The sequence below is a fragment of the Amaranthus tricolor genome, chromosome 17 (genome assembly GCF_026212465.1).
Source record: "Amaranthus tricolor cultivar Red isolate AtriRed21 chromosome 17, ASM2621246v1, whole genome shotgun sequence".
Classification (NCBI taxonomy): domain Eukaryota; kingdom Viridiplantae; phylum Streptophyta; class Magnoliopsida; order Caryophyllales; family Amaranthaceae; genus Amaranthus; species Amaranthus tricolor.
In genome coordinates, this window is record NC_080063.1 from 16,826,434 (window position 1) to 16,853,444 (window position 27,011).

Genomic DNA, 27,011 nt, shown 5'->3' on the forward strand with positions numbered 1-27,011 from the left:
ACTAATAAATAAGCACTTGAAACAATTGTCATTCTACAATTTAAATAATTTCAGCCCATTTTGATGTTGATGTGGTTGTTGTTGTGCTTTCGCATACGTATTGGTTGCAGTTTATATACTCAATATAATTTATTGATTGATGATTGGTTAGTTGGTAAAAATATTAATATAAATTATATAAATATTTATCTAAATTTATTTAATATATAAAATCTTCCTAAATATTAATAAAGAAATTATAAAATATTATCATTTTGCTAAGTGATGATAATCATAATATACTATATTAATACATTTAATCATATTAATGTCATTTTTATTGTTCATGTTAGAATAGCCAAATAAAAAAATTGCGTCTAGAAAAGATACTACACGTAATATATCAAAGTAATAATTAATCATCTTCATACGACGAAGTCATATATTTGTTCACATATATAGCTTTATGTGATCATTTTATAATAAATTTATTCATTTTTACTATAATTATTTTTATTTTTTAGAAAAAAATTTGTTTGTAGTTTACATAATGATCAATTAAAATGATTAATCAACTTTCACTAAAATGATAAATTTAAAATAAAATTTTAATAAAAATAATTTGTTCATTACAAAAGCCCTATCATTTGGTTTAAGTATTTAACCTAATTATCTACATCTTTTAAAATATCATGTATTTTTAATTTCAAACATAGAATTGCTTAGACCAATTATATTCAAAATATGTAAAAATAGAAGATAAATCTATGAACTACTCCACCATAGTATTGAAAGACTTTAGTATTGTTCAACAATCTAGAAACTTTGTGATTTGGTGATTACTTATCCTTGCCTTTCCTTTCTCTTTCGCACCCCAAAATCTACGCCAACGAATTTTAATGGTCATAGTCATTAGCTATTCCGTGTATTAGGTTTACATGCTTGACAATTGACATACTTAAGTCGTACATCAATATACAATGGTAATTATATTATGGTCAATATTCATTAATAACCGTGAAAAATCTAGATCTTAGCCTGATCAGAACTGTTAAGGTCATGGTTTGAGTCATTTAATTAAAAACATATTAATATTAATTTGCAAAACATATAATATTGAAAATGATAATAAAAATGATTCAGTATATATACAAATATGAGTGTTTGACTCACCTTATATTAGTAATCTGGATTCATTCATAATAATTAAGATTAATTAAGGTGCTATTATGTTGAATAATCCACTTTGTGGTAATATTAAATTTTTATGTTTATTTTATTATTTATTTTTAAGTCTAAAATATTTTAAAATAATATAAAATAAGGCACACCAATTATAATTTTATATGGTGTAATTGTCAAGGTCGCAAAGTTACTCGTACAACTTTAATTTAACTTTGATGTCATCATGTGTTAGTCGTAGTTTGTTGCCTTGAAAAATATTCGTTTTATATGGAAATCATAAGTTAAATCTTATAGTTAAATATACAATAAGCTTTAAATTACTTAATATATGGTCTTACGTTTTATGAATTTTTACTAATATCTTAAAATATGGAGTACTATAAATTGTGTTTTTGGCTATTGTAATGATTAAAATTCTGAGAGTTATTAACCTAAATAATTAAAAACAAATGGATTATAATATATGTGTTAATAAAATTGGACTAACAACATAAATATTAAAAGTCTATAATTTTTATGGAAAAGATAGTTTTGTGTATATCCTTGAGTGAGGAAAAGATAGAATTGTGTGCCCGAATGTTTAAAATCTATTTATATTAAATTACATATTCTCTTTATTTTCTAATGTTCTTCTCATTTTGATTATTTTATTTCGGAGAGAGAAATTTAATTAAGATTTTTAAGACATGTATAGATGATTAAATTTATTCATGTGAGATCTTGTTAGATTCGTCTTAAAATATCCTTTTTTATAATTTTTATAATGCGTATTTAGAATGTAAGACTTAAAGTTTATCTTGAAAACTGTGCAAAAAGTAAATGAAAAGAATATTTAGAAAATAGAGAGTATTATGAAGAAAATCACAATTTAATTAATTTAGTGCATACGCACATATTATTGTTCGGATTATACTATTATGTTGGATTCACAAACACACTGCAATTTCCAACAAATATAAAAATGAATTAAATACTCCTATCATTTTTACTAATATAAGTTGACAATGTGTTAGTGGATGAAGCTAAGGTTCAACCAATAATTTGTGCTTTAAAAGTATCGTATTCCTTATCTCTCAATGCGATTTGTTGGGGGTAAGTACTCACAAAATAAATAAAATTAGGTTATAGGAATTAATATTAATTATAAGGACCACAATTTAATTCTCTTTAATTCTACTTCATATGATTATTGTACGCATTTTCACTAAAATGTTTGCAAATGTGGAAATATAATATATATATATATATATATATATATATATATATATATATATATATATATATATATATATATATATATATATATATATATATATATATATATATATATATATATATATATATATATATATATATGAGAGAATATATTTAGGCAAAAAATGATTGTTGTCCTAAATATAATGATCACTTGTTCTTAGTGGCGGACTCAGGATTCAACCTTAGTGAGAGTACAATCGATAAATTAATAATTTACTAAAAATAATCCTTGATACAAAAAAAAATATTTTCAATTTAATTCTGTAAAAAAATATTTTATATTCTATTTTGACGAGTTTTCATATCTTGAAACCGACGAATAATAAGATTACTAATCAACAGTTATTAATTTAAATTTCTATTAAAAATAATTCACTTTTAAAATTTGATATTTAAATAAACATTTACAAGAATCAATTTTAATCAAGAACATACTTAAATAAATAACCAAACAATTAATCGAGATTATATATACAAGTTACAACTTATTTTAAAAAAATTGATAATAATTGAAATTAATCAAGAACAATAGTCAATCAATCAAGAATATATATACAATTTAATTTATTCAAATAATTGATAGTAATTGCAATTAATCAAGATTATATTATAATAGTTTACTATGGTTTAAAAATTAAATAGATTTGCAAAATTGGTTTAAAATAAATAAATCACGCATTTGATTGAATTGACGTCAATAATTTGCGAATTGGATGCAATAATAATAGGTTGGACAATTAGACTGGATTTAACGATGGTAGACTGTTGGTAGCAAGCCCACAGCTGACGGCACATTGGTGGTTGACGATTGGATTATGCTCTAATATTTAATTGGTGATGGTGCAATTCGTTAATAGTGCAGTAATATGGTGAATGATGCTGAAGTGTTAATATTTATAGTTTTGGTATTAAAGAGACATATATATAGCTGCGTTTATAATATATATCACTAAGGGATTGTTTCTAAGTTGGCAGTGAATGCAATAGTGCATGGAGGCGCACAGTTTGCCTTTTTTTTTTTTTTTTTTAATGTCAGGGAGGTCACTTACAAGCGCGAAAACCTACTAAGTTCGCCCTTGCTTATTATTTTATTTCTATGTTTTGTATGGTTCGTTACGGAAATGGTGCTGTATTTGTCCAAGACAACGAGACTTTAAATATCATTTTAAAAGACAGTATATTAGCTTTTTATTTGCAACAATTGCCTTATCAATTAAATGCACTGCAGACGTAATTTATAGTAGTAAAGCAAAAATATATTTGAAAAAAGTAAAAGATATATATAGATAAATTCTAAAGAATGAGTTCCAATAAATTTAAGTAAAAGGTCAATAAAGAGAATGCTTTTATGCATTTCACTTATTTAAAAAAACCACTAATTATCATTGTCGTATTTAGTGTATTCCGCTCATAAACGACTATGGTCAGGGTCTGGGGAGGGAAGATAGACGGCAGCTCATACGCATATAGGAGAGTGCGGTCAAAAAGTCCCTCGACTCAAAAAGATTCTTTAAAGAGAGAGGAACCTGCAACTATCCGAAAGCCTGCAACTTACACCCACGTTAACCATGAATAGTAATCAACTAACTAAATATACACAACAAATAGAATACGTACAAATAACTAAAAAAACGATAATGGTAAGAGAGGTGGTAAAGAGCGATAAGTAGAGGCAAAGAACAGTAACAAACAGTGGTCAAGAGGGACATGTCTAGTAATCTAAGACGTGGATAAGGCGCCGCCAACTGGCCCTATCCCTGTTCAGATCCTTAGAGAGAGGTGAAGTTCGTGCAGGTCACTTTTAAGTTGCTCCTCCCACGTCCTCCTAGGTCTTCCTTGGCTCCTCCACTATGATGCATTCAATCTTTCTTACTGGGGCGTCATGGGTCTTTCTCTGCACATGCCCAAACCATCTCAATCTGTTCTCCCACATCTTTGCAGAGAGAAGTGCAACCCCTAACTTCTCCCTGAACTCACGGTTTCTTATCCTGTCCATCATAGTTTTACCATGCATTCACCTCAGCATACGCATTTTTGTTACATCCATCGTCTATTCGAAAACCTTCTTTACGGGCCAACATTCTGTCCCATACAACAAAGTTGGCCTAATTGCAACGCGATAAAATTTACCCTTTAGTCTACTAGGGAATTTTTTATCACAAAGCACCCCGGTCGCTGCTCTCCACTTAAGTCATCCCGCCTGTATACGATTAGAAATGTCTCCATCACTCTCCCCATTACTCTCAATCACCGATCCTAAATATTTGAACTTAGACGTACATGCTTCAACTTCTCCCCCTATAGTCATATTTGGCTCCCCTATCGATTCTGTCCCACTAAAATTGCATCGTAAGTATTCTTTCTTCGTACGACTTATGCGCAGTGCAACCCCTTATCCTCCAAGACTTTCCTCCACTCTTCTAATTTACTGTTAGCCTCCTTCTTAGTTTCTGCAGCCAAAACAATGTTGTCAGCAAAAAACATGCACCATTATGACAAACAATTTCCACTAAATTTAATTTTTTTAAAATAAAGTCAAATAAGAGTTAATAAAATTTAAAAAGGGAACCTAAAACATAATGTACCAAATTATTTGTCCTTTCATTTTCCTATATGAGAAAGTATACAAAGGAAAAAAATGAAAAGAATAATTGTAGAAAGACTTTGTTGCACATTTCTTGTACAATATAGTACTCTCATTGTCAAATATTAGGCCAATGCATTTAAATTATACTTAAATATGTCAAAACAGTCTCATTTTCACTAAACCATAAGTATATCATTGCGAGTAATACTAATACTAATATGTGATTTTAAATTTAAGACGTTTCAATGTAACAATGTAAGTAGTTGTTAGTAGTTTAATAAAATTATAAAATGTTATTTTTGAAAATTTATTGTTATTTGGTAAAATAGCAACATTTAATAGTGCATGTTAATTAAGCTAATTTTTTTCAACAATTTTTCTTAACACATTATTTTAAATAGCTTTCATATAACCACTCTTGCCGAACAATATTAATATACACACCTATATACATCTAAATATCTAACTACTACAATTGATAACTACGTCTATCCACAGCTATAATTGCGCGCTTTAAATAACTACCCACACAACTACTTTACAGCTTACGCTGAACAAGCCCTTAATAAAAATAGATTCAAAGGGTTAGAGAGAGTAAACATACTATTAATGTGTTTTGTAAGATTTAATTGAATTTATTTTTTATCAAATTAACATAAACTTTATTTTATAGAATTTAATATATACTGAAAAAAAAGAGAATATATATTTTTCTCAAAATAAAAACAAAAATAGAAACGTGGCCTATTATTAAGAGACTAGTGAATAAAACATTTTCTTTAATTATTCAAACATTCTTCCAGCTAACCTAAGTCATCTTTTTTACTAGTGAACATCAAAATTGAAGAAAAACAAAGAAGAAAGATGTAAGCCTAAAAGCAAAACCACTACCTAAATGAGGAAAATTCCTCAAACAACTAATTAATGTAGCTAAACCATATTATTCAATATTCAAATCCAAAACACAATGAATATGATTATTAAAAGAATTATAGCAAAGACAAAACATACAACAACAAACTAGTAGGAAACTTGTAAAGCTAAAATTGCTAAAAATCAACTTTATTTTCCACATCAATATTTATTTTCATTTGTAGTGTTTGTTAAAGCCGAAAATTTACTGGCCGCAACCTTCTTATCAACTTCAATAATGATATGATATGTTGTCTCCAAGCCACTCTATTTTTCAAAGTCGAGAATATCATTGACCGCAACCTTCATATCAATTTCAACAAAGGTATGATATATATGTTGTCTTCCAACTCTCCCTATTTGTCAAATCCGAGAATATTACTAACCGCAACCTTCTTATCAATTTTGATAAGAGTATGATATGTACGTTGTCTTTCAACTCTTTCCAGAATTTAGTCATAGTTATATTATGAATATGAAGATAATGATTTTCCACATCAATATTTATTTTATTTTAAAAAAAAAAATTACTTTTTTTGCACCCTCGATAAGCTAAGCTTAGTGGGTGCACCAAACTATATCTTTACATAGTTGAACATTTGAAATAGTAAAAAGTGATATCTTAATTAAGCTGACCTTCTAGTTTTGTAGCACATTTACACTCAACCTAATCTACCAACCTCTAAACAACCTTCTTCTCTATCGCGTCCTTCACTATAAATTCATCAACATTTCTTCCTTTCCTTCACGCTTCCATTATCTTCTCAACCTACGTACATTCTTATTGGTAAGAAGAAAAACCGAGTCGATTACGACGTACGAGTAATAAGCTTAATTAGCTAGTTGGAGTTCCCTGGCTAATACAAGTAGCATGAACAAGATGTGCCAAACAATGGTTTCTTGTTATGTGCTAGGAATTTTGTTGTTTTTGAGTTCAATAGTTTCCTTCGCCTCCGCGAAAGTTCAATACCATGATTTTGTTGTAAGTTCGATTTATAATTTTTGTATTTTTTAGGTAGATCAAGTAGAGTTATTTCAGTGTCGTTCTTAATTATTTATAGGTCTTAAAAGAGATTTTCATATTTAAAACTAAAATAAAATTTATTTATAATAATAACTTGGGCATCTATTATTCACATGCCCCTTTTTTCGTATTTCTAACTATGTTCATCAAAACCAGCCTAGAATCATATGGCCATTAGAATTTAGAATGTCAACTTGTTAGAGTGTTACAACACATGTTTTGTGTATTAATCATCAGTTTAAACTTTTAATTGAGTTAGTATCTTGATATGGTATTAAAGTCAACGTGACAAAAGGTCACATGTTCGAAACTTATCCATCTTTCATTATTTTAAGAAGAGATAAAAGTTGTTACGAGGAAAAAATATAAATAAATTTAATGGTTGAAAATGAAATTAACTTATATAATTTGTGTTTTAATGATATATATTATAGGTTCAAGCAGTACCAGTGAAGAGGCTGTGCAAAACAGTAAAAGCAATAACGGTAAACGGTCAATTTCCTGGACCTACATTGGAAGTTTATGAGGGTGACACTCTTGTTGTCAATGTTGTTAATAGAGCAAAATACAATGTCACAATTCATTGGTAAACCAAAACATACATGCAAAAACTTAAATACATCCTCCTTTTCTTGTTAAATATTTTTAGAAAATCTCATATTTTTATTTTTGTTTATTTGTCCTAGGCATGGTGTTCGACAAATGAGAACAGGATGGGCAGACGGACCAGAGTTTGTAACTCAATGTCCTATTAGACCCGGAGGTAGTTACACATACAAATTTACAATCACTGGTCAAGAAGGGACTCTGTGGTGGCATGCTCATAGCTCATGGCTAAGAGCCACTGTCTATGGAGCTTTAGTTATTCATCCTAGAAAAGGAACGCCCTACCCTTTTCCTAAGCCTAATCGTGAAACACCTATTATTCTTGGTAAATTATTGTAAATTCTTAAATAAATTTCGTGATTAATTTTTACAAAAATGTATCAATATAGTTACTTTTGTTATTAATACGCCATTGGAAAATAGGTGAATGGTGGAATCGTGATCCAGTTAAAGTCATTAGACAAGCCACTAGAACTGGAGCTGCACCAAATGTATCCAATGCATATACCATTAATGGCCAACCGGGAGATCTTTACAATTGCTCCAAACAAGGTTAGTGATAAGTCTAGGCTCAGACTGGCTCAAATCATTTAAAATACTGAATTTTGTAATATATATAACAGAAAATAACAATTAATCAGTTGGTTAAGTACACATGTAAAGATGATTGTTTGGCTCACAGAAGTCTACGTTTGTCTAATTTCATATGCCTGAATGCAATATAGCTAATAAACTTTTTAACTCTATGCAGATACAACTATTGTCCCCATCGACATAGGCGAGACACGCCTCCTACGAGTGATCAATGCCGCCCTCAACCAAGAACTCTTCTTCTCGATCGCCAACCATCCTTTTACGGTGGTTGGTGCAGACGCGGGATATCTAAAACCTTTTACGACCAACATACTAATGCTCGGTCCCGGTCAAACCACCGATGTCTTAATCTCTGGCAACCAAGCCCCAGGGAGGTACTATATCGCAGCCAAGCCTTACCAAAGCGCGCAAGGTGTTGCGTTTGACAACACCACCACCACCGCCATCCTCGAGTACAAGTCCGTTGCATGTCCCGCTAAGGGAATTCCTAAGGCCACCCCTATATTTCCACCTCTACCCGCCTTTAACGACACTGCAACTGTTACCACATTCACAACAAAACTCCGGAGCCCAAAAAAAGTCCCAGAGCTTCCGGTCCCACTAGAAATTGATGAAAATCTTTTCTTTACAGTGGGCCTTGGGCTTAACCAATGCCCACCAAACTTTAGTAAGAGCCAATGTCAAGGTCCAAATGGGACTAGATTTACTGCTAGTATGAATAATGTTTCTTTTGTTCTTCCTTCAAATTGGTCACTTCTTCAAGCCCATAAATTCGGTATTCCGGGAGTATTTTCAGTTGACTTTCCGAGCCAACCTCCGGTCCAATTTGATTACACAGGGAATGTTAGTCGGGCACTTTGGCAACCCCAAACAGGTACTAGGTTGTACAAGCTAAAGTATGGTTCTAGAGTACAAATTGTTATCCAAGGTACAAGTATTGTTACAGGGGAAAATCATCCTATGCATCTACATGGTTATGACTTTTATATTATTGCTCAAGGATTTGGAAACTTTAACCCTAGCACTGATACAAAGAAATTTAATCTTGTGAACCCTCCTATGAGAAATACTGTTCCTGTGCCTGTCAATGGGTGGGCTGTCATTCGATTCGTCGCAGACAATCCAGGTACATTTTACAATAAACGAGTCCCAGAGTCTAATCGGTAAATGACTATTGGCTGATTTGAGAGCCGAAAGTTTTTGTTGATATGTTAGTTGTTTAAGCAACTGTTATAAAAAATGTTCTGTAAAAGTTAGTTATTGGTCGGTAAAAATCCAAAAGCTAACAGGAAAACTATGTGTCCTAGGTTTTTTATTTTGGGTTAAAATCAGTTTTTCTGCTGGCGTAAAAGTCAACTTTTTAGTTAGTCTAACAATTATTTACCAAACACTTCTTAGTATAGTTGTTTCACCAATTAAAAAGTCATTTGTCAAATATACATCAAATCTTATGTCCAATTATTTTGATCACGTTCACTTTTAAAGTAGCGTCCGGTTTCTCTAAGTATGCTACATATCATGTCCGCGACGAATTGATCAAAGAAATTGGTTGTTTGATTGTTGATTGCAGGAGTATGGTTGATGCATTGTCACTTGGATGTGCATATCACTTGGGGACTAGCTATGGCCTTCCTAGTCGAAGACGGAGTCGGAGAGTTGGAGAGTCTACAACCACCGCCAGCAGATCTACCAATATGCTAATCAAGAATCAACCACAAGTATACAAAGGAATATAATGACCCAAGTACATAGAAGATAAAAGAATTTATTCAATTGATTGATTGAAAAAATAATTTACTATTCTTCATTATTTGGGAAAACTTATTCATAATTGTATTTTTTTAAAAAAAAACAGTTATATTTTGTTGTATTTTGTTACTTTTTTAGGAAAGTCAGGAGTGAAAGATGAGAAAGATTTGGATAGATTTAGTGTATGTTGTTTGTAAAAACAAACAGACACTTACCATATCCAAGAATAGTATAGAAGTTAGCCTGACATATATATTTTGGTGATTTATTATTTGATCAGTTGTACTACATATTTGTATTGATTCTGGTATAAAAATTCAATTTTTGGACATTTATATTCTTGCTATCTATGTGCTATCTTCATCACTGGTGGTGTTGTGTTTTGAACAAGATAGTACAACATGTAATAAGTAGTGTATATTTGGTATCATGGGCCTATGGCTATCAGGCTATGTAACTTGGATAGAGTATAAGAAATGCAAGTTAAATAAGATGGATAATTAATTCCCTCCGTTTAGGCACATCAATTTGATTAGAATTTAAAGTAATTTCACCTATATTCTTAGTCCCTTTTAATTTGTATTATGTCACTTTTAAAGTTTTTTAAGATATGGGAGAAATAAATAAAAAACAAATTACAATATCTATATCTTTTTGAGGACCTGATCAGGGTAGCTGTAGGCGTTATATCTATGTCTTAGACTACTGAGACTCTTTTGCTAATCAGTTGGTATTCTTGTTTTTACCTTTGCATTTTTACATAATATTCTTTTATTCGTTTTTACCTAGTTATTTTTATTAATTTATATGTATTTAGACTATTGAGGTTTTATCAAAGAATTCATTTGTGGATCTCAAGCTACAGGTTTTTTGGCCGCACTTTCCTTTTTGGGTATGAGTTCCCGCCTTTCTTTCCTTCCCAGATCCTAATTATAGTTTTTTATGAGCAGAATACACCAGGTATGATAATAATGACTCTAAAAATAATGTCAAATAATGCAATTTTAATAGGTCAGAGAAGGTATGAATAAAGAAAGAATGAGTTGTACACGTGATTGATGAGGTAATGGGCAAGTTTAATTGAGGGGTTAGAAATGAAGCACGACATATAGTGTGATGACACTTGGTAAACATGCACCAAACTTGGACTAGTTGACCGTCCATTACCAACGGTGTCAGTTGGGCCAACGAGCTGCATTGGGTGTCCACTTGCAAATATTTACATTAATTTTTGTATTGACAGTCTTATTATGAGATATGTGTTCTGTATTTGATTTAATAGTCCAACTAATATAACTAATTAATATATAAACTTGTTTCAGTAACTCTTGAAAGACGGCTCAGCCCACAAAAATTAATTAATTAAAAAAGCGCTAATCAGTTATCTTTTAAACATCACTATGATTGGGATTTAGTTATACCAAATAGAGATTTAAAATATATCAAGTAGGGATCTGATGTATACTAAGTAGATATTTAGGGTGTATCAAATAGGAATTTGAGGTATACCAAGTACAGGTTTGAGATGTACCAATTTGATACCAGGGGTATACCAAGTAGGTATTTGGGACACATCAATTAGATAATTAGGGTATGCTCAGTAGGTGTTTGAGGTATATAAGGTAGGGATTTAAGATACACCAATTAGATATGAGGTATATCAAGCAAATATTTAGAGTTGTTAAGTAGGTGTTTGGGGTATATTGTATGGGTTTGGATATGTAAAGTAGGTATTTGAGGTATGTAAAGTAGTTATTTGAGGTACGTCAAATAGGTGTTTTGTGGTTTACCAACCAGGTGTTTGAGATTTACAAGAATCAGGCGATTAAAAATATTTACTTGACATACTGTGAACCTTATTTGACGTATACTAAGTGCCTACTTGAAGTGTACTGAAACCCTATTAAATAAACATATAGTTATACTATATTTTTAAATTTTTATATGGACCCATCCAATTAAAGAAGAAATTATCTTTCACAATAATTTACGAACTTTTTATAAGAAGTCTAAAGACGAACTCTTGCGAATTAAACTTGATACTATAGGGTCAAATAGAAGCGGCCCAACGCATGCTACACTTTATGATCAATCTATAGTGGGCATGCCGCATGTGTGTCACAAATAGTATGGATGTTGTCCATTGGTTTTTTTTTTTTTTTTATCAATCAAAAGTATTGATTAGATAAGTTAGTATTTTAAAGCGATAGTACTTGGTAATATATAGTGAATTGTTTGTTGAGCAATTATAGTAAATTAGCTTTTTCATTTTAGTTTTAAATTCATGTTTTTAGTTAGGCTTAAAGACTGAAACGTCATTTATTATACTTTTTATTTTTTATTTATTTACCAATTAACAAACTAAAAAGTCAAAAGTCGACAAAATGAAACCATGTGAATGAAAATATATAAGAAACCTTTGGATCATTTTTTTACTATTATTTTTGAAAAAAAAAACATTGTAACAAAAATTATCTAAAAAGATGTAGCAAATTATAAGAAAATAAAATAACATTTGAACAACATTCTAAAATAAAACTTCCTTATCCTAATAAATTGCAAAAATGAGAATTTAAATTAAAAAAATGTGAGAAAATATAAATTATGTGGATGATATTAAAAAATAATAAAAATATGTGGATGAAAACAAAATAAGTAGTAGAAATTAGAAAGAAGGCATAAAAAAGAAAAAGTGTAGCAGTCTCTCAAAGATCAGAGAATATATTTATACAAAGAAAATAAAAATGTAAACTATCAAGTTTAAATTAATTAATGATAATATTCGTAACATCACTAAACCATAATTTCTCACAAAAATTGCAACTTTCTTTTTTTTTTTTTTGAATTGCAACTTAATACTTACACTCTTATGTTTTTGTGATTTATTTTGAAATATAAGATAAAATATTTAAAATAATTAACCATAATGAAAAAAATCAAATAGTATATGAAAATTGATGAAAAAAGTGGAGAAGCATTGTTGCAAATTGAGTAATAATATTTTGAAAGTTTTATTTTTATTAATATCAACAATTTTTCATGATGCGTGAACCAATAAAGAATTCACAAATTTTCATATGAGACGGTCTCATGATGAGACCATTTTAATTGGGTTGGTCCAATATACATTTATTTTTAAAGTGATGACTTTTTAGTCTTAAGATTATCACTTATATCTTAAAGTGATCACTTATAATTTCAAAGTGAACACTTAGAGAAATAGGCTTACTTGCATGGACTTGTCTCATGGTGAGACAGTCTTATAAAAAACGGGCCGAAAAGAATTAGTGTAACAAAAATCTCATCTATTATTAATTTGTATTTTTTTTAGATGTAAAAGGTGGTCTCTTAAATTAATTACAAAATTAATCTGTATCAATAAAACTATTTAATTATATGTTAAACGGGTGGCACGACAAGTGTTGAGACTATTTAATATTTCCTCCATTTCAAAATACTTACACCAAACACATTTCTACGTAATTCAATGTTTTGTCAGATCGTTTATATCTAATTATATAACTAAAAATTACAAAAAATTGATATTATAAAAATATGTGACGGAATGAAAGAAACAAAGTTCCACATAATTATGTTTTTTCTTATATAATAATTAAAATATATAAATTAAAATAATATAATTAATATAATAAAAATTAGTTTGACGTAAGTATTATCTAACGAGAAAAATTATTACAATGTACGAATACACAGGACTAGATAAAGCGGAAGCCGCAGAAAAATCTAGTGGGTCGGGAACATTCGAGGCCCACGTGTCAAATCCTTAACCGTTAAGAACTTTGATAAACGCTTCAAACACGCCACGTAATCACATTAATAATTACATCAATTACAAAAAAATCCGGTTTTTAGGCGAAAATATCTAGTCGAAAAGGCTATAAATATGTTGGCATACGTTATTCTCGAAGCTTTCTGAAAACTCGATTTTCTGTGTGCTCTTAAATTTTCAAAGTTCTTCAACACTCTTTCAGAAAAAGCGAATTTACATTAGGAAATTGAAGAAATCTTATTGACCAAGATTTACTGCCAATTGAAGAAGGATATTTTTGGAATTCTGTAGTCGTATGGTATCGGAAATCTTCGAAAGGTTAGTTGATTTTTGTTGATTTACTTGTATTAATCAGGGTTTTGCAAGAGTTGAAATTTTTGAGGATTTCTTTGGTTGAGAATTGTTGTTTAATTAGGGTTTTTGAGTTGATCGAAAACTTAAAATTTATGGTTCATTGTGTTTGAATCCAGATTATGTGCGTATTTAAGTGCAGTTTGAAGATTTTGGGTGAATTGGGATTTGTGTTTTGCTTTGAATTTTCACAATCACTTTATAATTCATGTTAATTAGACTATTTAGTTGCCCTTTCAACTTCTTTTTCGACCACTGGAATGTTCAACGATGCTTTTTGGGTGAAACTGTGGCGTGAAATTGGCAGTTTAAAGAAAATTTGTCAACTTTTTTTATCAGCTGGTTTTGAAATTGCTGAAGTAAGGCCAAGTTTGACGCAGAAATTTGTGATTCAAAGTAATTTGTGTTGGTTTCTACGGAAACGATTTCTGAATTTATGTTGCATCACCCTTTTTTTGAATAGTTCTTCTCAGAGGTTTTGATTTGCTGTGATAAAACATTGTTTTATAACAGGCTTTTGTTAAATTTCCCAGGATGGGCACTTTCGATTACAACAAAGCATCTAACCCACCTTCTCCTTCTTCTTCTCTATCATTTGATTACACCAGGAAGAGGAAAACTCGAAGAAGACGAGACGAATCCCTTGTAGAAACTCTTGCCAAGTGGAAAGAAATCAATAGTAAACTCAATGATGGAGTTAAGCCTGTTAGAAAAGCTCCAGCAAAGGGGTCAAAGAAAGGATGTATGCGAGGTAAAGGAGGTCCCGAAAATTGGTTATGCAAATTCCGGGGAGTTAGACAGAGGACTTGGGGGAAATGGGTTGCAGAGATTCGTGAGCCTAATAGGGGTAAAAGGCTTTGGCTAGGTACTTTCCCTACTGCTGTTGAAGCTGCATTGGCTTATGATGAGGCTGCTCGTATCATGTATGGTTCAAATGCTCGGTTGAACCTCCCGGATTCATTCATTGTATCAATGGAGGACTATAGAGAGAATTCGACCACCACTACTACTGCATCATGTACAACAGGCTCTACATCGTCTTCTGATACGCGTTCTAATGATGATCGGTTTGGTAAAATTGGTGGTGTTGCTGTGAAGAAGGAAGATGGCGAAGGCGACTCGCATACTGATGGGAAGAATGAGCCCTTCTTAAGTCCTGTCAAGAAAGAAATGAAGCAGGAACTTGAGATTGGTGAAGGTGGGATTGATATAAATGACTACTTACTGAACTTAACAGTGGATGAAATGTTTGATGTTGATGAATTGCATGGTGCTATAAATGCCGGTCCTGTTTCGCCTGCAGACGGCTTAATGAATTTAGGGTATGATACTTTCAAAACCCAAGTTGAAAACAACTCTATTCAGCTAGAGAAACCAGAAGAATGGTCATATCTGAATCACAATTCAGATTTCTTGCAACAACTCCATAATCAGGATTATGCCAATCTTTTTGAAAGCTTGCATTACAATGATCAAGACCATAAAAGACTCGATTATGGACTCGATTTGATGTCTGATCATCAAGAGAACGATCATGGCAGGAAGTTAAAACTCATTAAGTCGGGTCGACAAGAATCTGGTCCAGCTGCTGATGAACTTCACTTTGTGAATCTTGCAGATCTGGGGATGTCTATAGATTTTTGATTCTTCATTAATGTCATGAAAGCTTAATCTCTGTTTTTAATACTGGAGAATTAAGCTGATTTTCTTGATTTTGAGTAACTTTGGGCCTGGGGGTAGAGTTGTTAAGGTTGAATAACTTGATCTGTTAATTCTTTATTGTATATATAGCTTTTAAGCTTGATAATCACTGAAGATTGTATAAAGTATTTACTAATTTTGGTTCGTCTCCATTGTTGTCTGCATTCTTTCTTTGTTCTAGTTGAAGTGCGTATAACTGATTTTTTGCAACAATCAGCATTTTCTTTTAAACCGGGTAAGAGTTTTGATTTGGGGCATGGGATGGATCGTGGTTAAAGAGTGTAGAACACACATTTCAACTTTGAAGTCCTTGGACTTTGAATTTGGCAAATAATAATATTAGCTAAAAATAGTTCATTAGAATTATTGACAAGATTTAATCGACTAATTTGATATTTATTTAAACAAATTTTTAATTTAGTAGTTATAGAAATGTTTAATGGTATGTTAAAAGTTAGAAGTCAAAAAAAAAAATATAGACATAAAATAAATATTAAGCATATTTTATTTTTGTTAGCTACTGCACTAATAAAACACTAAAATTTCAAGGTTAATAATTTGTTTGTTATTGATTTTATCGGTTAACAAATTTAACTCTACTTTGATTCTAGAGAACATATATCATATGATTTCAAAAAATTAATAAATCGACAAGCCATTTAAAAATCAAACTAGAAAGACAATTTTTAAGCACATCAATAAAGCAAGAAGGCCACAATCTATTCCCACAACTTTAAAGCTAGGCAATTGGCTATTGGTGATCACTCATCATCCAGCACCACAGTCCACAATCTCCATGAAAGTGATACAACTTTTGGATTCTAGACTTTTGGCCACTTGAATGACTTCTGTAATAACTCTTGGCTCTAGTCTTGACATAAGATGATCACCAAATTGTATGGGATATAACTATATTTTTCGGTTTTCCCCATAAATAATTTAAAAAATAAGCTTCTTTTTAATCAAAAAAATTCAGCATTTGAATATTTCCCAAAATACGCTTTTTACCCTGAGCCTAAAGAATGTCCTTTTTCGTTGTTGATAAAAGCATCGTTATTAAACTAAGTCAAAAAATCAGACCAATAATAATCCGTGCCGATTATTAGACCAACTTTTTAACACAAGTTAAAGATCATCCATTATTACTAACAGCGAACAATTGCCGGCTACAGTTAATAATGTCCATAAAATAATAAATCATCGGCTCAAAGGGGTGGAGAGACTATTCACTTCCACACTAGACGTATCGTGCTCATAACAGATTAATTAACAAATGCACTAATGTAAACCGTTAAATACTAGGGACTCTAAGAGTGCTATATTTTCGACACAGCAAAAAAAGAAAGTATACAGGAGAATATTTTTCTCATAGGCTTGATCACATCATGCTGAAAAAAGCTTAGCAAATGAATTCACGAATCTCAGAACATGTAGTACAGTTAATCCCCGAGAACCAAGGTACAGCCATGCACTAAGAACCACAAAGATGGTCCTTCAACTGAACAAAATCATCAGGATGTGAATTCAAAAGGCTGAGGGGGTTCAGGTTCCTCATCAACGGCCATGGCATCAGTATTCCCCTGTTGTGCGGGTGCTGCAGTTCCAGCAGCAGAATTTGTCGCGGCAGAAGCGGGTGTGTCAGAAAGAGACAATACTTCTGCTTCCTCAGGGCGTAAGTCCTTCAGAAGAATAAAACCAGAGGAGGCCGACTTCACTGGCATGTATCTGCTTCCGTCAAAAAAATGGATGAATTTTTCTTGAGCGGGAACTACCCTAGCAGGATTTGTTAAGATTTCAAATGAAGGTTCCGGTTCCACCTTGTTTTCGGGTACATTCTCGACCTGCAAAATGCAAAGAACCAAAAGAAATAAGATAAACCTCATCTCCGTTCCAAAAAAAAAAGCAATTAGGAAATCAAAACAAGTGGAGTATTAAATGGTAATGTACCAGCATGTCGTCTTTCTCTTTCTCGGTAGAAGATTTTGCCTTCCCGGAGGCAGAAACAGAAGGTGAAGTCTCAGACCCAACAGACTTCTCCTTCTGCTCGTCCTTTTTTGCCCTAGATTTGGCCTTTGCCGTAGTTGATAATACAGCAGTAGGGAGTTTTACAGCCGATGTAGTGGTGGCCACAGTGGTTGGCTTTGGATACTCGAACAAGGAAGGTTTTGCATGAGACAAAAACTCAAACTTTGGAACTTTCAAGTCATAGTTCAGCCCAATAAAAGCAGTGGGTGAGAATGACAAGCTTATGAAGTATGTAAGAGGATACCAATACCAAAACTGGCTAAAAACAGCCAGACCCACAATAGCTGTCATTCTATCATGCTTCGACTTGGAAAGCAGTCTAATTGTCACATTCCTACCACCAGCATCAAGAATTCCAGATGCTAATATGGCTCCCATCTTGCTCACGGTTTCTTCATGTTTGTCGAGAATTATCTTCTCCAATTGCCGCCTATAAATGTTTTTTACAATGAGACACGGAACTACCAAGGAAAAAAGGGGCTAATAGTAACAATTACCTGAATGCTCCAACTCGAGGATCCATCGCTTCAGTAATTTGAACCATAACCATGGCCATTGCAATCAGTGCTCCTTGTCGAACAAAATCAACCACATCTGATGTCAAGGGCTCCAACAAAGATATAGCTTCGCTCAGACCAGTGCCAGCACATGAAATGCCAACTGCTAAGGCCGCACCATATCGAACGTGTGGGTTGTAGGACTTAGATAGCAGGGACACAATACGGGGCATCTGTTAAGAAAAGCTCTCAAAGAGAATCAGATCATTGAAGAAACAAAACAGTTCCCAGTACTGTACAGAACAACAGTTTAATCATTCAGAATGTCCAGACTGAATTTCCCTTGAATTCCCAAGAAAATTACACAGGAGTACTATAGGCATTTAACGGGGCAGGTAAGTGGCACAGGGCCAATTGAACTTCATGATAATTAATTTTCATGGTATATGCCTTTATCTTCAATTTTCATATAATTTTGGAAAATTTGTATGAATCTCAATCTACTGATTGATCTTAATATATTTTCAAAATTAGATTCAATAATTAGTACCTGAATCTTGACATAATAATTAAAAAAATTTTGTTTAAAGCAGCAGTTTTGCAATCTGTTCCGTGATATTTATGTAACAAGGAAACAATTTCCTTGTGATATTCATCAATATTCCTACACTTCATCCACTTTTTATATAGCTTATATGAACATGATATACTTGGTATGATGATGGTGGTGGTGATGACGAATTAACTTCATCCACTATTGAATTATTGTTCGTATTACATCAATTACAGAGGTTTACAACAAAAATAAATGAAAAGGAGAATTATGAGACACGTATTTCAGTCTATGACAGCACGGATGCTTTGTTCTCACATCAATGGCTTGGAAGCCATAAATTCATGTGATGTAAATTCTATATTTCTATGTCCATGTCACAGGCCTTAAACGAGCCCCACCTCGTTGCACACTTTTACTTAGGAGCACCTCAACTTAGTGAGGAAGAGGTAGATATATAGTGGTAAACCTTTTTTCTAGGTTTCCATGATTATACTGGACCATGCAATTTAAACCTTGACATAAAAATCCAAGGTACCAATAGAGTCTTCGCATTTTTTGATTTACAGAAGTTAACAAATAGAAGCTTACAAATATAACTTATAAGCATATCTTCAAGCAATAAGTAGCTATTCTAAATCATATATTGCATTAAGCACCCAGTCTTGCCACTTCTGTAAGTTGTTTATGTTAGTTTAAGGATTGGTATTAAGATGGCCCTCTTAATACTACTCTGTCCATATAAACTTGCTACTTCAACATTATTCTCATTCAAATTTTTGGTTTAGTTTAAAAAAGAATAAACTAAAATTTAGAAATATGGATGGCATGAAAGAGAGATTAAATGTGCAGATAATAAGTGATCGTAAGAAGTTGGGTAATCTCCAAAAAAAGTAGCAAATTTAGTGGTACAAACTAATAACAAATTCGAACCGCAAATGGAATATTCACAGAAGGGCTGGTACTTCTTAGATTACTCATAAATAAGAGTTAGCGTAGAGAAAAAGAGTTAATAGAATAGAAGTCTATGCACTTCCCTTTGGTGCTACCCCATTTGGATAAATTCCTGGTTGTCTTTTAACCAATGATAAACATATGAATCGTTATTTGTCTTTATTAATTTTTTCCTAGTTTAGCTTGTAATCACTTTATTCACTGAAAACAAAAATCTAAAGGAAAGATGAACCAACCTGTTCTGGATCAGAATACATGACGAACCCAAGAGCCAAAACTGCAGTTCGCCTAACGTCGTCACTGACATCTGAGACTGCAAAGTGAAGCAGCTGCCGGATGGCTTTGTTATTTGATGTTCCTCGGTAAGCCAAACCCAATGCATACATACCACCATAACGCAAGATAGGATCTTGATCCCCAGTCATTTGCAGTATAAGTGTGTCAGCTTCCTCCTCTCTTCCATAAACCGTAAGAGCTACACCTAAAGCTAATCCCCTGGACAAGTTCAATAGCCACATTAGCAAGACATGATAAACAATATTATTTTACATCAGATCAGATAGCTAGCTTTACCTGATGATCTTCTCATGTTGGGTTTCATGTGCATAAGCAAGCATCTCTCCAGCCTTCTCAGTTGCCGTACCGACCATTAGCAATCCCATACCAATGCCAGCAGCTTCACCGGCAACAGCATTATCTGTGTACAGGACATTTTTCAAATCCTCAAATATATCCTCATCAGCAGTTCCCAAAGCTGCTAACCCAAGCCCTAAACATGCACCATGTTGAATGACCTGCAAAAGGCAAATCACACACATGTCGAAAAATTAAATGAAATATCTCAAACTTAAAGAATAAAGACAGGAACATTTATTCAGAACAATAACCATACCTCTACATTAGTATTGCGTAGGCTATCAGAAAGAAACTGTTTAATACCCCCGCCATGGTTAGCATGGATCAAACCAAGTGCATAAAGAGCTCCACCTTCGGAATATGGACCACCACCACCACCAGCCCCACCCTGTGGCAAGTAAGGTGTCAACAGTGATCGGCCCTGATGCAAATGGCCTCTATGAATTACTCCCAATCCAGCTGTTGCACTAAACTTGGCCCAGTTGGTGGCTCTGCTTAACCAGTCCTAGCAGATGAATTCAAAAACAATCGGTTAACAACATCATTCCCTTTTAATTGTCTCCCAAAAGCTATCTTAATGCAGAGATAAATATAGTACCAAATTCTCCCTTAGAAATGTATCCACTGTGGTACCAGCATGCATAATTGCATTCGCATAAATTGTTGCACTATGACAAACACTATTTTTTGTTTCAACAGCTTGCTTTATATTCTTCAGGATAAGAAGGTCCGACCTAAGTCCAAAACAAGTAAAGTTTAAGCAGAAAATTTCAAGCAGGATAACTCAAAAACTCCACATTCAACGAATAGATACTAAAACAAAAAAAATCAAAATAATTACCTGTTGTGACTGTATAGAAACTGCAATATCAGCTGTATTGAAGTCTCTCCGGACAATATTCCTTTAAGTTTAGTCAATCTCTCAGCATACACAGGTAAGGTAGATCCATGAGTTCCATCAATCATTTCCACATTCTCCGAAGCAGCAGTATTTTCAGACTGTGAGGACTCTCGAGATTCAGGAATGGGTTTTGAAAGGCTGTCAATCACTTTTAATAGAAAAGCCTGATGTTCATTTTCCACTAGATCGAAAGATGTTTGAAATGCAAGCAAAGCATCGTCTTTGTTCTCTGAAGAAATAAGCTTCTCTAGAATGTTAGCAACACCATCAGGTTGATCCAAAAACATGAGACACTGGCATATGCTCAAATAATCTGGAGATGGCAACTTTTGGAACAGTCTGGCAAGCAGCTGAAGCACCTAGATATATAAAAGAAAGGTTCATAAACAATCTGACATTTTCAATCTTCTCCCTGTTCTTACTTTTTATTTCAGCGTGAGAAAGTAGATATGTGAATATTGCTAAAGGCCGGAAACAAATCATCAAATTCAGAGAAGAAATAAAGATGAGAATATAAGACTGAAAATCAATAAAAGATTCAAGATAAAGCCTCAAGAGTCAAGTAGAAAACATTTGGCACATCAATAATACCATCATAACTCAATTACTCGTGAGATTCACATTCATATGACAAGGAAAACATGAGTAACAATACGTAACGTAGCAATAAGCACAGGAAGACCCTGTACGGCTTCCACTTAGCGGTTGTTTGGTAAATGGCATTTGGGTTGGCTTTATGTTTGGCTTTTGGCTTTTTTGTTGGTCAAAAATCCCAAAAAGTGCTTGGTAAATGGCTTTTCATCCATATAAAAAGCTACCTTTTAAGCCAAAATGAAAAGGCTAATATAGTTAGCTTTCTCAATGACTCTTGATTTGTTGGCCTATTTTATCACAACTAAACAACCATTAGCCCGTACCTTATTCACCAAACATCTTCCTCGCTAGCTTAAAAGCCAACACTTTCTGCTAGACAAACAAGTCTAACTGAAAAAGCCAACAATTTGCCAAACAACACCTTAAATAGAAATTCAATCAACAGCAGAAAAAAGTGAACACAACAAAATGTAAGAGCTAAATTTCAATGTTCAATGAAAGAAACCTTAACAAAGGTAGAAGATGAATAAACATCCTTCAAGAACAGGGTCCTCATTATGAGGATCCTAAAGCTTACTATTAAATGCACGTGATGAAAACAATAGTAGGATCATACGTCGTTATCCTATTTGCTGACATTCTACTTCTTCAATGATTATCATGAAAAAATTCTCACCTCTAGGCGATATTGTCTCTGGTTAACATAGGAGTGTGAAACATTTATACAGTAAGACAGACTTCCAGGAGCGTTATCACTCCTCATAATAGCCTCCTCAAGTTTGTCTAATCTTCGGCACTCAATCGCCATGCCCATTGCTTGCTGATATCTCCCTTCCACAATGCACCTAAAATGCAACAGCATAGACATTTAACTAGGAACAGTAGTCAAAAGAGGTACTGGTAATGGAAAAGAAGATGAAAACATACTTCTCCAGCATTTTCTCCACAATTGCCTCGAGCCTGGGGTCAATGTTTGCAGCATCTTCATTAGACTCTGTCACTTTGTTCCTGAGACTAGCGTACTCATCAAGGGCTTTATCTGAGATAGGGAAAAGGTAAGTCATATGATCAGAATTGACGAAATCTCAAAAATCAAAAGAAGCAATTTACGATTATCTCAAAGAACTTTTTCCATGTAAAAGGCAAGACCAAAAAAAATTACCAAGAAGTGATCTAACATAATCTGAATCCTCTGACACATCAAATAACGTCCCGGCTCCCAATGCATATGATAACGAATCATTGAGTTCACCTAAGAAATAAAAAACCTGCATATAGAACATACATTAAATACATGATCATAACTTCATGAAGCAAAGGGCAAGTAACCCCTAGAAAGATTGACAGCAGCAGCAACAATGATGTCATTACCAAAGTGGCCACACTTAGTCATCTGTCCATTTTCTTACAATCCAATGAAAAATAAATAAATTCATGAAATGTTATATATCAAAGATTACCTTAGAAACAACTAATGCAGCAGGGAGCTCTCCCTCTTCGTACAAGCTTTCTCTAAAAAAAAAGGAGATAGAAGGATTAGTGTCGTTTCAATTCGGAAATAATGTCACAGAAGCAATAACATCCAGAAGCCATTTGTTCCTTTGCAATACACAATAACATTAAGAAAAGAAAGTTCTCCAAGTCACACATTTTCATCAAATAAGTCAGACGCATCTCACCATACATCTACCTTGCTCAACAGATACTCACATTGAGTACACAATTATGTGGTTAGGAAAGTCTAGTTATCTTCAATTTGACAAGGGGGAATACGGACTATACAGTAATACTTCACAAGAATTAAGTTCCAAGTAGACAAACATAATATCAAATGTATGTACAACGCCACCTATCGTTCAATCCACAAGGGCATGACAAAATTGAACAATTTAAAACATAAGCAGGAAGCAGTAATCCAACAGTCTCTTTGGCCAAGGTTCTACGCAAAACCCTACTGCTGAAAAACTTTAGATTCACCAATCCTCAGCTCCTAACTTAACTAATCTAATCAGCAATGACAAATTCCAAAAAAGTCTCAAATCAGAAGAACCTACAACGGATAATATAATACGACGGTAAGAACAAGAAAATAAAATTAACATTTCCATGTTCAATTAATCCATTCCAACCCGAATTTCAGCCTTTTAGTTGAAGTTGAACAAAACCCTAGTTCAAAAGATTGCAAAAAGAATACAAATCAACAAAACTAACCAAGGTCACGAATAACAACAATTGCAACCCTAAATTCAACCATTTAGTCAAACTAAACAAAACCCTAATTCAAAAAAAGAAAATCAAAAAACATTTTCGAAAGATCGAACTAAGATTAAAATTCAAACACCACCAAAAAAATTCAAACCACAATAACTTAAAATACAAAATTATAATAAAACAAAAGGAGAAATCGACTAACAATAGAGGAATACTGGTGGAGATCTCAGGCCATAAAAACTCAGCATGCGTATTGAGATTAGAAAGAGCGTGAAGCTTCAAAGAAGGGTCATTCTCCGTAAGCATAGCAAGCATGGCTTTCCCAGAACTCACTACTGTCGCCATTTTTGAATATCTGAAGGTTTTGGATCTATTCTGTGCAACTCTTGTAGATTTGGGCGAAGCAGTTTCCCCTACCGCAAGCCAACTTTGGTTCTTGTTTACTGTAAAAATCTACCCTTTATAGTCTAAAAAATTAATTGAGAATTATAGTCTTAAGTATAGGTAATTTGCGATTAGACTGTTAATGTTTTTTTTGTTTAATTTTTTTTGCAAAAAGTCATTAAAATATGGATGTTTTTAGTGTTCGGGTCAATTTTTGGTTAAATAGTTAAAATACTGTGATTTGGCATAAATATTATAAATATTAATACGTGTTATTCACAAAATAAAAAGATTAAAGGTATAACACACAATAGACCTAAACTTTAAGATTGTTAATGCAAATTATTTTAAACTTGTTAATAACTTCAAATATAGAAAATTAAAAATAATTTGTATATAAACTATATGAAATACTGATTATCTTTTAGATTTATGAAACTGTTTTACAGTGAGACCTTCTTATAAAAGTGGTTGATTATTTTTTATATAGTCATTTTTTTAAATATTTATCTATATGTATTCATTTGTTTCACTTGTTTTGTTTATCTTATCTTATTTACAAACTACAACTTAGTAACATCATCGATTTCTAATGGATTAGGGTATTAACCGCTTGACTCGTTCTAGTCTGACCCATTACATCATTATCATCATACCCAATGTATCCCACTCGTAGAATACTATGATTAAAGTATAAGAAGGAAAGGAAGACGTTAATTTACACCCATAAAAAATAAAACGGCCAAAAAGTCTCTCGGTTCGATAAAGATAAATCTTCATATAAAGAGTTTCATGCAACCAAATGGACCGAGCAAAGCTGAGTCCGCCAACTCAGATCTAACCCCACAACTTGGCCCTTATAAATATGATTAAAAATAAATAAAAACTTATAAATATAATAAAATAGCTGGTACACGAGAAAATATTAGTAGTCTAGGACATGAACAAGACGTTTCCAACTATCTATATCCCTTATTAGGTCATCAGAGAGATGTAACTCATGCAAATCATTTAAAACTTAGTAAAAACTTATTTTATATTTTTTTGATTCTTAAGACTAATAAAACCAATAGACACATTATAGACCGAATTATATTTTTAACATGTAAAAAATTAAGTATAAACAATTAAATTAAATTAAGAATCATTTAGGATTTATTATGAACATATTTAAGACTCTAATTGCCTGGATCCATGTATATATCCACCAAAATTAATGGAAATGGGTCTAAGTTTAGGACCCAAACCTATATAAAAAATTTAAAGTAAATAAGTAAATTTTGATTAAAAAAAGTCAAAAAATTAGCATGGTAGAGTAAACTTATATTCCAAAATAAGCGTTTTCAGCCCAATACTAAGGGTTGGTATTTGTTCGTTGTAACTATTAATAGGCAATTACTAAAGCTGAATCAAAAAGGAAGTCAGCTCATCAACTGTCTAATAACCTATTTAATTTATATTTTTATTTTGAATTATCTCATTTACTTTGTATTTTTCTCTTTTATTAATGTTCTCCACCACTCACTATTAATCAAATCACAAATTTATTTATTCTTTCTTTCTCATTCAATTATTTCATGATCCCACGTGATAATCCAATACAAATCAATAATGGCACCCTTTAAAATACGTGCGAATCAAAGCCAACAGAATAGAGTAATTCTTGTAGAAACATGATGATGTGAAGCTTGAATAAATTAGGATCGTTATAGAATTGAGTCTAATTTAATTGCAGAAATATTGTCTTTTTAAAACAAAATTTTATGATCGGATCTCACATAACTCTTTTTTTTCGTAGTTTATCTTAAATTCCTAGATTCAACATAGTAATAATAATACACAAATTGTTGTGAGAGATAGTATATTCGAGAGACGCATTAGATATATGGGCTAAATAGCTTAATTAATACAAATTAAAGAGAAAACTATAATGTGAGATTCTTGTTTTGAGATCGTCTCTTTGAAAGACGGTCTTTCACAAAAGTAACTGATAATAATAAAATAAATCACTTAATCACCTAACACAAATTCTCATGAGAGACAGTTTCTTTGAAAGACTATCTCTAATTAGGTCGGCCTATAATATATTTTTTTAAAAATATTGTAAGTAGGTATAAAGAATGCAGCTGGTCTTGGACGAGACGGCTTCATAATGAGACTGTGAATGTGGACCGGCCTAATTCGCGCGTGTCTCAAACTCACATGCTTTCTCTCGTTTTTTCCATTTTCTGGACATTTTTCAATTTTAATCTTAAAGGTATCCATTTTGACCTTGAAGTTATCAATTTCAACTTAAAGTAAACTTTAAACAAATCAATTAACATAAAAAATTTCAATTTTGACCTATTTGTGATAAATTTTCACGTTAAACTGATCAATTTTTACCTAAATATGGTTCTATGTCACAATTTGAGAACGAAGTTAATAAAACGGTATTATTTTATCATTCTATAGATGAATTTTAAACAACAAATGAATGGTTAATAACACTATCAATAATAGTGTTATAACATTGTACAAT

General features: G+C 32.3%; 3 protein-coding genes across 5 annotated transcripts; 2 read left to right on the forward strand and 1 right to left on the reverse strand.

Moving 5' to 3' along the window:
* Positions 1-6,604: 6,604 nt before the first annotated feature.
* Positions 6,605-10,224, forward strand: LOC130804541 (laccase-12-like). The gene is made up of 6 exons (XM_057669009.1): positions 6,605-6,902; positions 7,379-7,530; positions 7,631-7,875; positions 7,974-8,102; positions 8,302-9,270; positions 9,715-10,224. Exons 1-6 carry the CDS (start codon positions 6,792-6,794, stop codon positions 9,843-9,845), a joined length of 1,737 nt encoding a protein of 578 aa, XP_057524992.1. The 5' UTR covers positions 6,605-6,791; the 3' UTR covers positions 9,846-10,224.
* A 3,585-nt stretch (positions 10,225-13,809) lies between these two features.
* On the forward strand, positions 13,810-15,885 carry LOC130803505 (dehydration-responsive element-binding protein 2C-like). 3 transcript variants are annotated; one of them, XM_057667624.1, is made up of 2 exons: positions 13,810-14,001; positions 14,548-15,885. In XM_057667624.1, the coding sequence occupies exon 2, from the start codon at positions 14,569-14,571 to the stop codon at positions 15,676-15,678; it is 1,110 nt and encodes a 369-aa protein (XP_057523607.1). In that variant the 5' UTR covers positions 13,810-14,001; positions 14,548-14,568; the 3' UTR covers positions 15,679-15,885. The 3 variants fall into 3 exon arrangements, with proteins under 3 accessions (XP_057523607.1, XP_057523606.1, XP_057523608.1); XM_057667623.1 differs by having other exon boundaries at positions 14,568-15,885; XM_057667625.1 differs by having other exon boundaries at positions 14,643-15,885.
* Positions 15,886-16,902: 1,017 nt separating this feature from the next.
* On the reverse strand, positions 16,903-24,570 carry LOC130803506 (26S proteasome non-ATPase regulatory subunit 1 homolog A-like). The gene is made up of 13 exons (XM_057667626.1): positions 24,309-24,570; positions 23,356-23,407; positions 23,058-23,163; positions 22,823-22,934; positions 22,572-22,740; positions 21,242-21,660; positions 20,999-21,134; positions 20,657-20,905; positions 20,338-20,558; positions 20,001-20,259; positions 18,258-18,490; positions 17,683-18,190; positions 16,903-17,576 (listed from the first exon to the last, which is right to left on the reverse strand). The coding sequence occupies exons 1-13, from the start codon at positions 24,449-24,451 to the stop codon at positions 17,247-17,249; spliced, it is 2,937 nt and encodes a 978-aa protein (XP_057523609.1). The 5' UTR covers positions 24,452-24,570; the 3' UTR covers positions 16,903-17,246.
* Positions 24,571-27,011: the final 2,441 nt, after the last annotated feature.